Source organism: Diospyros lotus, chromosome 8, assembly GCF_014633365.1.
Source record: "Diospyros lotus cultivar Yz01 chromosome 8, ASM1463336v1, whole genome shotgun sequence".
Taxonomy (NCBI): Eukaryota; Viridiplantae; Streptophyta; class Magnoliopsida; order Ericales; family Ebenaceae; genus Diospyros; species Diospyros lotus.
Window position 1 is genome coordinate 6027118 of NC_068345.1, and position 13909 is coordinate 6041026.

A 13909-nucleotide genomic window follows, 5' to 3' on the forward strand; every position below is an offset into this window, starting at 1 on the left:
AAAGGTATTTTAATGAAAGGAAAGATAATTTATTAGTTTTGGTGTGAATGCAAAATAACTTATGGAAATTGAATCAGCAAGTCATTTACCCCTTTTGAGGTAAAATGTTTTTGTTATAAAAATCTTTACCATATTTTTTGTCATCCAAAACACCTAAAAATAGTTAAAAATCTAAACAAGCAGAGCCTAATTATATTCAAGATGATAATTGTTTAGGTTCTCCCATGAGATGAGTTCTATGAACTTCAGAAAAGAAAAGAACCAATTAAGATCAATTAGATTGGAATACCTTCATATACATCTTCTGATTGGTGAAAGGTTCACAAGTAACTGTTTGATTTGTGTCTGACACGCCTCCCCTCTTTCCTCTCTTTTTAATAGAAGAGGCTGCATTAATAATATGTACTAAGAAACAGAAACACTTTCTGAGTAAATAAATAATGAAGTTATAGATTGTATAATGTAACATTTGGAACTTGAAATTGCAGTAGGTTTGACTAAGACTCTTTTTTCTTTTGCTAAGTTGAGGTGAAGAGATATGTATTGAATGTAATATATTTGAATTGCATTTTTTGCATATTCTGAAACTTGGACTTTCTTTTTATTCTTTTCAGGTAAAATGAATTTATTAATGTTCTCATGAGATACTGTAGAAATTGATGAGCAGAAAGGAAGTTTAGAATCAAAATCGTGTATTGGCCAATAGGATACATTCCCTATTAATAGGGAAGAGGATACACTATAGAAAAGTTCTATGAAAGGAAAGATATGCTACACAATAAACAAGGAAACCATATATACAACTTTATAGATTTAGGAAACTATTTTAAACTATGATCACATTCCTAATCTTTAGAGAGAATCTAATATATTCTTGGAAAGGCTGCTTGCAATCTTTCTCTCCAAATCATGTGTAATCCCGTGATTCATTCAACACTCCCTCTCAAGCTGGTGAATGAATATATATCATTCTCAGTTTGCTTATAAGCTCTTCAAATCTCTTAATAGGTAGGCCTTTTGTTAACACATCCGCAATCTGATTTGTTGAAGTAACAAAGGACATGCATACCTCCTTGGATTCTAACTTCTCTTTAATAAAGTGACTATTAATCTCAACACGTTTGGTCTTATCATGTTGCACCGGGTTATGTGCAATGTTGATAGCGGATTGATTGTCACAAGACAGCTTCATAGGTCCATTGGTAGGAATTTTCAGATCTTCCAACACTATCCTTAGCCATAGTAGCTCACATAGACTGAGAGCCACTGCTCTAAACTCAGCCTCCGCACTAGACTGAGCCACCATATTTTGTTTTTTGCTTCTCCAAGACACCAGGTTACCTCCAAGAAAGACGCAGTATCCTGTAGTTGACCTCCTATCCACCAATGAGCCCCCATAATCAGTATCTGTATATCCTACTACTTTCATTTCCTTCCCTGGTTTGAATAGCAAGCCTTTTCCGGGAGTTGTCTTAAGATAGCATAGGATTCTTCTCACTACTTGCATATGCTCCTCAGTGGGATTATACATGAACTGACTCACCAAGCTAACAACAAATACAATGTCAGGCCTAGTGTGAGATAAGTAAATCAGACGTCCCACTAAACTTTGATACCTTCCTTTTTCCACAATCGAGCCATTAGAATCTCCCAGCTTTAGATTAGGCTCTAAAGGAGTGCTTGTTGTCTTGCCACCAAACATCCCTGTTTCCTCTAACAATTCCATGGTATATTTCCTTTGCGAGAGAAAAATGCCATCCTTAGAGTAGGCCACTTCTATCCCCAAGAAGTACCTAAGCTTACCAAGATCCTTGATGTCAAATTCACGAGTTAGATCCTTCTTTAGTTGTAGTTGCTCCTCAATATCATCCCCTGTAACAATGATATCATCCACATACACTAATAAAGCTGTTAGACTACCTTTTTTTGAGTGTTTGATAAAGAGAGTATGGTCTCCCCTACTTTGCCAATACCCCATGGACTTCATAGCCTTTGAAAATCTATCAAACCAAGCCCTTGGAGACTATTTCAGTCCATGAAGAGTTTCCTTAGCCTACAAACCTGCCCTGCAACACCATTATTAAAACCTGGAGGTGGTTCCATAAAGATTTCTTCTTCTAGATCACCATGTAAGAAAGCATTTTTAACATCTAATTGCATCAATTGCCAACCATAACAACTAGCTAAGGATAGAAGGATTCTTACAGTGCTCATTTTTGCTATTGGTGCAAAAGTTTCCAAATAATCAATACCATAGGTTTGAGTATATCCTTCGGCAATCAATCTAGCTTTATATCTCTCTAAAGTGTCATCTGCATTGTACTTAACATTAAATACCCATCTACAACCCACAAGCTGCACCCCTTTTGGCTTAGGCACCATGCCCCATGTCTGATTTTTCTCTAGGGCCCTCATCTCCTCTTGCATAGCATGCACCCAATTCTGATCCTATAATGCCTCCTCTATAGTCTTAGGAATAGCTATAGAGTCAAGGGAAGAGATAAAACACTTGTGCTTAGGAGACAAATGATGGTAGGAAATGAAATTGGCTATAGTGTGTTTAGTACTTCTCCTAACTCCCTTTCTAATGGCATTAAGCAGGTCCAAATCAGTGTAATCAATAGTAGACAAAGGTTCAATGGACTGAGAGAATTTCATACCTGACTGTGGGGAGGAAATTGGTTCTTGCTGAGCACACTGAGTAGGTTGATTCCTCCTTTTATACACATAGGGTGACCCTTTGAACCTTGCAGAACCTAGGATAGAAGGGAGTAACTCTTGAGATGTTACCTCTTGAGGAGTTGGACATGGAGTAAGAGAGGTAGGAGACAAAGAATTAGTGGGAAGAGAAATTGTGGACTGGGGGTCATAGGATTGAGTGCATGATGGCTGAAACACTGATTCCAAACTTGGCAAAACCTAGGCACCATCTAGACTCTCCCCCTGGTGACTAGAAACACAAGGGCGAAGGAAGGCTTGTTTTTCCACAAAGGTAACATCTTTAGAGATAACAAACTTCCGAGTGGGAGGATAGTAACATTTATAGCCCTTTTGAGTAGAAGAATAACCAAGGAAGACACAACGAAGAGCCCTCGGGTCAAATTTGTCCCGGTGTTGTTTAGACACATGCACAAAGGCCACACACCCAAAAACCTTAAGTGGGGGAGGAGAATGAAGAGAGAGAGCTAGAAAATTAGTAGCAAGATAGTGATGAGAACTAAGATTTCCAAGCACCCGAGAGGGGACCCGATTAATCAAATGAGTAGCAGTTAGCACAGCCTCACCCCAAAAGGTTTTAGGGACAGAACTCTGATGCAAAAGAGCTTGAGTCACATTGAGAAGATGCCTCATTTTTCTCTCAGCAACCCCATTTTGTTTTGGGGGGGGTGTCAACACAAGAGGATTCATGGAGAATTCTTCTTTGTTGGAAAAACTGATTGAGAGTTTGATTAAAGTAGTCTCGGGTATTGTCAGTTTGGAATTTTTGAATTGATACCCCAAATTGGGTGAGAATCATCATGTAAAAAGACTGTAAGACACTATTAAGGGCTGCCTTCTCTTTTAATAAGTAAACCCAGGTCATTCTAGTGCAATCATCGATAAAAGAAACAAACCATTTTGTCCCTGAACAATTAAGAATTTTTGAGGGTCCCCATATATCAGAATGCACCAATGAAAGAGGAAACAAGGACAATTTATTACTTACAGCATAGGAAACTCTATGATGTTTGGACACTTCACACACATCATAGTGAAAATCACTAATATTAAGACTATGAAAGAGTTTAGGGAACATAGATTTCAATAGAGAAAAATGAGGGTGCCTTAATCTAAGATGGTGAATCCATACATCCTCTTTTGTAGAATTTGATGTGGAAACATGGGTTAGGATAGGCTGATCTCCTGCAGGGAAATCATGGATCTGCTGTTTTAAGTAGTATAGTCCCTGGTGTGTTCCAGCAACACCAATCGTCCTCCCCGTGGCCAAATCCTAAAACACATAATCATAGGGTGAAAAAATTACACTGCAATTGAGGTCTCGTGTTAATTTACAGACTGAAAAAAGATTGGTAGAAAGGCTAGGAACATAAAGAACATGCTGCACTTTAAAAACAGGAGTGAGGCTCACTTTGCCATGCCCAACAATAGGAACAAATTGGCCATTGGCAACTGTAATGTTTCTGGAGCTATTCAAGGGTTCATATGTTTCAAAAAAATTTAGGTTAGGAGTCATATGATCACTAGCTCCAGAGTCTAATATCCATAACTCATTCCTAGGTATTTTGGAGGCAATAAAATTCTCAGAATTGAAGCACATACCTGCTTGAGCCAGAGAGCATGAATCCCCTTGAAAGGTTTTCAAAAAAGATTTAAACTTACTGATCTCCTCAATGTTTAGTCCTCCTAAATCAGGTATGTTTGCAGCCTCTTCTTTTCCAGCAGTTTCTTCTCCTCCTTTAGTGGTCAGATAAGCTTTCATGGACTGTTTGGCCTGCAAACCCTTGAATCCTCCTCCCATCTTGCTTAAGACTGTGTCACGGCCCTAGGGTTTAGCTAGGGTATAGGAAGGAATTGGGAAAGATTCGAGACGGAAACGGAGAAAAATTGGAGGGAGATATACAGCAGAAATCAAAAGAAATGAGAGAGAACGGAAGAATGAGAGGGAGGAAGTAAGAAGGGAAAATATGAATTCACTATGTTATTTTCAGCATACATTTCTCTACATATTAGGGCCTATTTATAGGCTATTCAACAATAAATGAAATTTGGAAAATAGCACCCATGTGCTCCTAACAACTCACAAAATACCTCCTACTAACTACTACAACCTTATTACAATAATACCCTTCCAACTACCCTTGAGTTGTGACATTCCCCTCCCCTTGAAAGGTTTATTGTCCCCAAGAAACTTATTACAACCAAGTTATCGTTTCTTTATCCAATGCCCATCTTCACCCATTGGTTTCTTCTTTGTTTTTCCTTCTTCTTATCTTGTTTTTCCCTTTTTTTCATTTCATCTTGTTTCGCTTTATCCTTTTGCTTCCTCCATTGCTCCAAATCAGAAACATATTGCTGAAAGGTTTTAGTGTAATCAATATCATGCAAGCATCCTCCCTTAACCTCTAACCATTCTTGAACTGCCCTCCATTGGTTATCCACTTCGATTAAGGCACAAGTTTCCTCCCAATTGACTGATTTCTCAGTTGGAATTACCTGATCCATAGTAGGTAATTTAGCAACTCCTTCCATTCCTATTCCTTCAAGAGAAATAGATTTAATATCTTCACAATCTAAGGCTGATGTGGTCGTTCCCACTCCAAGATCTTTGGCTCCTGGATTGCTAGCAAACATCTCAGCTTCATCCTCAACAGTTACCTTTTCCAACGGTGTCATATTGAGGGTTTTAGCATCTGAATTCTCAGTACCAGTGGGGGTGCTTGAGATGTTGCCAACTGTTGGACTGTCATCCCCCAATTCTTCAATCCCTTCTTCCACTTCTTTTTCTTCCTCATCAGCTTCTTGCATCTCCAGCTTAACAGCCTTAGAAGCTCCATTGATAATATAGGTTTTGGTCCTTTCTCCAAACCGATTACACAAGCCAATTACAAACTGCGGCTAGCTCAATTCCACCATTCCCTAGCTCCAATTTTGGAACCAAACGTATGGAATTCCACTCAGATTAGCTGCAGCCATTTTTACCTTCTCCTTTTCAACTACTCGGTGTTGGTAGAACACCCGTTCACATTGTCGGATCCACCATTTTAGCCCATCCTTGTCAAACACCAGAATAGCCAATGGAGCAATAGTGGCTAAATCAACACTTGGAATTGAGGTCGATAAAGTCCGATTAGTAGTCTAAAATTTATGTGAACATAAGATCAACAAATGGTCCAGCTGCCTACGGAGGTCCTTAATTTCCTTTGTGGCAGCAATTAGTCCTTCGGCCATCTCTTCAATTCAATTTCTTGAAATTGCACCCTGTAACAGCTTCTTGATCAGCCTCTAAGGATCCCTTCGGAAACTCCTCCTGGTATTAAAATTTAGCAATCCTTAACTTCAAAATTCTGTCTCTTAAAATGATCAACTGCCTCCGAAAATCGATCTTCCATAGGGCGTTGTTCTGTGTAATCTTCCTTAATCTCTGATGCAGGAGCAACCTCCAAAGTTCAGTTGTTGTTGAACAACCTCCAATAATCGCCTGATCCGAAATGCAACCGTGACAATCACTCGGCTCCCTGAGTCTCCTTCAAAATCAGATCGGAATTGCTGTAGATCAGCAATCGCCCACCCCTGTAATAGCTTCCAAAGACCACAAGCTGCTTCTGGAAAATATCGATTCCCTTCTTACCACTTCTGATCGCAGCTTCCTACTTGCCTCAACCTCAATTCAGCCATGGTTGATCTCCCGGTTGCCCAATCGAATTTGCCTAACCGTTTGGTGTTAGGACAAATCAATGCGGCAGCCACAGCATGCACCTAAAGCTGGATTTCTCTTTCTGGATCCTGCGTTGCTTGGCCTTGCTGCCTTTTGATCACAAACAACAGCACATCACGCATGCTGGTTTGTTACTTACCCTGACAGAATCAAAATCACCTTCCGATCAAGTGAGTAGCAGCCAAAAGTTGATCGCAACAGCCCATAGTGACTTCCCCTCCAGCTGGAATCGGTGTCTTTGTCTCTCAATTCAGTTAATCCGACCGATCTCAGGCAATAAATTGGAGCAGCTCACTAAGCGATGACTCCAAACTTCAAAAACATGATCAAATGCAAGCAATTTCCAGTTCATACCATCCGAGAATCTAAAGGAAACTTCTCGAAGCACATGAAATTAATGAACGGAAAATTCGAACTTGATAAAGAGGCTTTTACTTATATCACAGAGTTTTCGTTGGATCAATAAGAGGCTTCCGAATCGATTGCTAGCTTCCTTCGATCAATCAAATTCAATAATCGCCCCAACCCATGCCCAATAACCGTCCAATTGGCTCTAGAATTTCCCAGAGTTTGCTGTTTCTTGAATCTCCTTCCGTAACTTGTTCGATTCCACACCCAATCCTCGACCAACTTCTCGTTTTCGGTGTTACTTCCGCTTCGCCCTTTGATTCGCTTGAAAATTTAAATCAATGTCCGATTGGAACTCTTTCAGCTTGCAACGCCTTCCTGATTTTGATTCCGCAGCTGAAGATGGTCTTTCGATTCCGAGCATCAACCTCCGTCAGACCTTGCTACGAATCCCCGATTCTGAAAGCTGCCTGATCGGATACGATTTTGCTTCGGCACATTTCGTCACTTCTTCTGTGATTCAACACACCTCGATTCCGAGTCACTCGCCTGATCTCATATCACTTGGAATCCGCCGGATCTCAACACCAATTCGAGCCGCCCTCCTCTGTTTAACGATTCCGACGCAGCCAATAAGATTTGCCTTCTAGGATCAATCTGAATTTCACTTCACCTCTCAGATCGGACAGATCCAAATCCCAATTCTGAACTCAATTGCATGCAAGTTCTCCGGACTCAATTGTTGCTTGAACGTGCATGAATTACAGATTTCCGAAATCACCTTAGCCTCGTCTTCACCGGAGTTTGATTGAAATCACAGCCAATGAAGGATTCTCTCTGATACCATTTGTCACAACCCTAGGGTTTAGCTAGGGTCTAGGAAGGAATTGGGAAGGATTCGAGACGGAAACGGAGAAAAATTGGAGGGAGATATACAGCAGAAATCAAAAGAAATGAGAGAGAAAGGAAGAATGAGAGGGAGGAAGTAAGGAGGAAAAATATGAATTCACTATGTTATTTTCAGCATACATTTCTCTACATATTAGGGCCTATTTATAGGCTATTCAATAGTAAATGAAATCTGAAAAATAGCGCCCATGTGCTCCTAACAACTCACAAAATATCTCTTACTAACTACTACAACCTTATTACAATAATACCCTTCTAACTACCCTTGAATTGTGACAGACTGCTTCTTTTCCATGTAATTTGAAGCATGTCTCACGTGTGTGTCTAGGTTTCTTGCAATAAGAACACCACGTGCCTTCCTTATTTTGTTTTGAAGAGAACTGCTCCTTGCCTTGAGACAATTTTGACCATGCTCCCTGCATTCTATTAGAAACCATAGCACAACCTTCCATATGAATATCACTAAACATGGCAATCTGTCTATGTTCTTCACTCCGAACTATAAAGTTGACCTCATTCAAATGTGACGGTTTTTCTTGGCTAAGGATCTTTGCTCTAACTTGATCAAATTCAAGGTTAAGTCCAACCAAAAACTCTACTATTCTATCTCTTTCTAACATTGAGGTTAGAATAATAGTGTCTTCACTACATACCATCTTAATGTCTTGGTAGTGATCCAATTGAAGCCAAAAACCATTCATCTTGTTATAATAATGTCACATTCATAGATCCTTGTTTTGTGCCACTAATCTTGGTCTTAATCTCATAAACAACATATGCATCTTGCACCTTTGAGTATGTCCTTTTTACCGTCTCCCATATATCCTTAGCCATAGATAAAAACATGTAATTTTACTTACCTCGGGCTGCATTTAACTCCACAACCATGGCATTAACATGGAGTCCTCAATGTCCCAAGCAGCAAACATAGAATCTGGGGACTAAGGGGCTGGTCTAGTGAGGTGAGAGATCTTCCCCCTTCCCTTCAAAAGAGTCCTTACCAATTGAGACCATTGGAGGTAGTTGCCACCATCCAATTGGTATGATTGATGCATGCTAGGCAACTCACCAGAAGATGGGCCTCCATTTGTAGATTCAATAGGTATTGCCTCTTTTGTTGGCATGAGAGATGTGGCTTCTGTGATCTTCGACATTCTGTAGGAAGATAATTAATTGAGAAAGGACAGAAAGCAAACAGGGCAGTGAAGGTCGAAAAGAACAAGATCGTAGCAGGTGCAATGAAGGTTGGAAACAAACGATTTTAGGACTTCCTTGGGTTGGCTTTGATACCATGTAGAAATCGATGAGCAGAAAGGAAGCTTAGAATCAAAATCGTGTATTGAACAATAGGATACATTCCCTATTAATAGGGAAGAGGATACACTATAGGAAAGTTCTATGAAAGCAAAAATATGAAACACAATAAACAAGAAAACCATATATACAACTTTACAGATTTAGGAAACTATTTTAAACTATGATCACATTCCTAATCTTTGGAGAGAATCCAATATATTATTGGAAAGGCTGCTTGCAATCTTTCTCTCCAAATCATGTGTAATCCCGTGATTCATTCAACAGATACTGATTTGGAGTAAATGGAGTAGTGATGAATGCATTCAGATTGATCTCGTAACAGTAACATATAAAATAAAATTTAGTTCTTTATCTCCAGCCTATCTGTTTAACTTGGTGAACCCTGACAATCATTGAGAATCGATTGGGGTGCTATCAGACCAGGCTGATGCTATCATAGCTAGTAGGCTTCAATTCTCTGTAGTTTTCAGGTCTAAATTGTATACCAAATTGTAGAAATATCACAGCACTAAGGTATTTATTGGTTTAGTAGTTATGTCCTGGATGGTAAAATGATTCAAAGGCATTACTTTGTACAATTCAGGCTTTTACAGATTAAGCACATATCATAATTTTTATGATAAATTATATTAAATTGTGATATTATTATTTCACTTTGGGTTGGTTAAGCAAGTGTTTATCTTCTAGCGTCTTTAATGTTATGTTACATGGGTTTATTACTGAAGGACCTGCAAGGACAATATGGATAAAAGCTTTGCTGACTGCTCAATACCTCAAGAGAAGTCAAATTCTGAAATTAATGCTGAGTTGGAAATATCAGATGCCTCTTGTGAGGAAGATGCTAGTGATCACCATTGGTGTTCCAAGAGAATGGAAGCAAAACATTCAACAGGTATATGAATTCTGCTAACAGGGTTTTGAGATGGGTTTCGTTTTCCTTGAACTTTGGATTATAAATATGGCATATTGGTTTTGATGTCTGAATTAAGTTTGATATGGATTGCAGTTCACCAACAATCCTCTTGGAGGCTCATCAACTCAAATTTGTTTCTCCATCGCAGCCGTAAAACTCAAACAATCGATGAGGTAAATGCCTTCACATTTGTGCCTATAAATTGTTCAAATCAACTTTTGACCGCACATCATGTGATTCCCAGCGGGTTTATGAAGAACGGATCTGTCTGTTACAAAAAAAGTGCATGAAAGGGTAAACAAATCTGGCTGTGTTTATTGTATAGAGAATGCTTACTAGTTCAGGATTGTCTGGAAATATGCTGATCTTATATTTTTACCAGGCCCCAATCTTGAATCCATTTTGGGGCATGTGGCAGTCATCATGACCTAACCATGTATTGCTTGTCTGGACCACAACATATAGAAAGAAGAAGCCAACTGCAATGATAAACAAGTGACCTGAAGTGTTAAATCCAAAACCTTCTTATACTTGATCTCCTCCAAAAACCCTTTTTTGGGGCTTGCTTGAGGTCTCAACCCACAACCACCAAGTCACTTTTTATAAATAAAATCTTAGTTGAGTTAACAACCTCTTGAGTGATTTTTCTTTTTTTTTTCGTGCCTTTTTTTATATCTTTCTCTTCTTTTGCTCAGTGAACCCTGCTTCATTTATCGCACTCTTTTATGGGCATTACTGATTGGGGACATCCAGCTTTATTTTGTTTAAATTTTTCTCCTCCTCCTCTCTCTCTCTGCTTCTCAATGTATTATAACACTATTGCTCACATTTTTCCTTTCATCAGTCATGTTTTCACCACCTAACATGATAGCCCACACACCCACAAAGCACATGCATTGACTCTGATCAACAAAAGAAGTGAAAGAGGTTATACAATGGTGAATCCTCTTTTAACCAATAAAAAGGAGGAAAGCAAATTTTCTTTCAAAGATTTTGAAGAACGATCTATATTTCCAAAGGCTCTTTTGTTTATTTTTTTCCATGTACACCACATTACACAAGGTGGAGTAATGGATCATAATATTCTATATCCTCTTCTTGGATAGCTCCTAGTTTGCATTGCAATTAACTCTGAGACCATATTGTCATTAACCTACTGACCCCGAAGAAAGCAAGAATAAAATACCACAAGTATCTTGACATCAAATGGCACAGGAGAAGATGGGCCATACACTCTCCCTCATTGTATATGTAGCACCATTTGACTAAGGCATGCTGCCTTGTGCTGAATTTATCAATGACAAGGTAAGGATATAGCTGTGGGAGATCATCCAAACAAAGAAAGCTATTTTGGGAGGTGCTCTCACCTAGCAGATAACCTTCCAAAGAAACCTTTTAGACCTTCCATCTCTAAGTACATTATAATAGGGCCCACACAAGAAAAGTTCCACCCTTTGATGGTGTCAAGACCCTAGGTTTTGAATCTTGGATTTCTAGTTGACAATCGAGAAAGAAGAAAGAAACGTAGAGAAAAGAGAGAATTTAGGGAGAAAACAGAGGGAAACAAAGAATAGATAGAGAGAAAATGAGAGAACTTCAATTAATTTCTTGATAATCCTGGATCTAAGTGGCATAACATTATATATGGCTATCAACAACAGTTATTAACCTGGATTAACTTGATATTTGCAGCAGTTATTTACAACAGTTTTGGTATTTACAGCAATTATTTGGTTTAACAGATTCTGCTAACAGTTGTAACTGTAAAATAGAACTTCAACTGCTGCTTTCTGCTATCTCCTAATTCTTCGGGTCATGACAGATGGGTGCCCTACCTAATTCTATAACTGGCTAATAATGGACTGGTCTTCAAGTAATTCTGAAAAAAAGAAAAAAAGCAGTTCTGGCACCCAATTCCCAGTCTTGGAGATTATGTCTAAATAGTAGTGACCAAACTAGGCCTTGTGTCAGAGATAATATGTGTTTTATAGAAGTGTGTTTGTCCTTGGCAAGCTCAAAAAGGTCTGGGAAAGTCTTACAAATCAGTTACTGAAGTTTTTACTGTGGGTGGGGATCTGTTAGAATTTTGATTTTGGTATTTTTTTTTTTTTTGGGGGGGGGGGGGGGGGGGCTATATGGCTAACGTTATATTGTTGAGCTTAGGTATGTTCTTTTTTCTCTTCTTTGGTTAGGTTCACTCATACTTATACAGGCTGTAAGGATTTTGGATGACTTCTTATTGAACTTCTTGAAAAGTTCATTGCTGTTTCAAACCTGTTTCACTTCCTTTGCTATTTTAGGTTCCTGATATATTTTCCACGAATAACCTGCAATTTCATTAGTGGGATTAAGGCTTGTGCTTCTTGTTGTACTCTGCAACTTCATGATCATTTAGTCTTTTCCTTTTGACAATTCTGATATGTATTCTTGGATATCCATTGGCATTAGTGTTCTAAGCTTTGAATCCCAGTTCCATCACCTTTTTTTGTTCTTTTTTTTTTACAAAAATAAATTTAAGACTTAATTTTCCATTCAGTTCATTTGAATGATAGAGAAACTAGAGAGTATGAGTTTCTAGCCACACAATGTTAAAGATTCACAGTTGGCTAAATAGATGTCTTTCTATGAGCGTATAATTACTTTGGAGGATGATCTTTATGTGCGTGTAATCTGAGATCCTGGTAATGTTAGTATGTACTTGTTGATGCATTTCAGCTTGCCTTTTTGGCTATTCAATCTTTACTGGGTTATACCAATTTTTTTTTTTTTTTTCATTTTTATGATTTAATACTACCAGATAATGGTTTGCCACTGCAAACCGCCTCTGGATGGCAGAATAGGTTGTGGTGATGGATGCTTGAATCGAATGCTTAACATTGAATGTGTTCAAGGGACTTGTCCATGTGGGGAACGCTGTTCGAATCAACAGGTTCATGTTAAAGTTCTATTCTTTTGTTTCACTTGTATTTTTTGAACAAAAATGTTATCAGTTGAAAGCCTACCCCACCTAGTGGGATTAATGCTTGAATTGTTGTAAATGATATCAGTTGTTTGTGATTATTTTTGTTTGCAGTTTCAGAAACGCCAGTATGCCAAATTAAAGTGGTTCCGATGTGGGAAGAAGGGTTATGGGCTCCAGTTACTACAAGATATATCTAAAGGGCAATTTCTTATTGAATATGTTGGGGAGGTACTTTAACACTTTCTCTTGAAAAATATCTGTGCTTCCAGATGTTAAGAAAGAAATGAGCAAATCAAAAGATGGACATTTGCTACTGGTTATTAGATCCAGGTTCATGTTAATGCACTTCCAAATATGAACTCAAAATGTTCTAAGAACTTGATGGAATTGAAAGAAATGTCTTCATGGCAATGATACATAGTAAAAAAAATGAAGGAATTGGACGTTAGATTGTTAGTTAGAAATTTAAATTGATATTTATCAAAAAGTTCATTTCTTTTCAGTTTACATAGAAAAACTTAGTTCGGAACACTAACAGAAATGGAATTGAGGAAAGAAATAATTCCTATTTTCATGTATAGTTTTCAAAGCTTATATTTATTTGTCATTGCATCCATGCCATGTTATATCTTGGTTATTATTATTATTGAGAATTTCCTTATCAGCTGGTCCATGTAGTTTCATTTCTGCTCTGATGTTCCTATATTCTTGCTAGAATACAATGTGATCACTAGCATGTCCTTTTATGAGGTATCTGTGCATGAGTTTGTGGAAGTATTAGATAATTAATACAGCTTAATTTGTTTCAGTTGTTAGTTAATAGCTGTATTTTTGCTATCTTCTCACTGGTTTATATTTGGTTGTTTCCGTGTTTTGCTTTCCGTGTATGTTGAGCTATTCTTATAAATAGCTCAACTGTTTATGGTTGTATTCATTCTGATATTTTGAGAAATTAATGATACCTGAGTTTCCTCTCATCTACCTTGTTCAATTCTGCCCTAGCTTAATATTTTACATGGTATCA

General features: G+C 38.2%; 1 protein-coding gene across 2 annotated transcripts in view; it reads left to right on the forward strand.

Moving 5' to 3' along the window:
* LOC127808349 (histone-lysine N-methyltransferase ASHH2) overlaps nucleotides 1-13909 on the forward strand; it is a 54803-nt gene that overhangs the window by 12164 nt on the left and 28730 nt on the right. For both annotated transcript variants that reach the window (XM_052346858.1, XM_052346859.1), the window contains 4 exons: nucleotides 9736-9902; nucleotides 10017-10096; nucleotides 12721-12852; nucleotides 12997-13113. In XM_052346858.1, the coding sequence (XP_052202818.1) occupies nucleotides 9736-9902; nucleotides 10017-10096; nucleotides 12721-12852; nucleotides 12997-13113 (496 nt within the window). The remainder of the gene's footprint in view (nucleotides 1-9735; nucleotides 9903-10016; nucleotides 10097-12720; nucleotides 12853-12996; nucleotides 13114-13909) is intronic.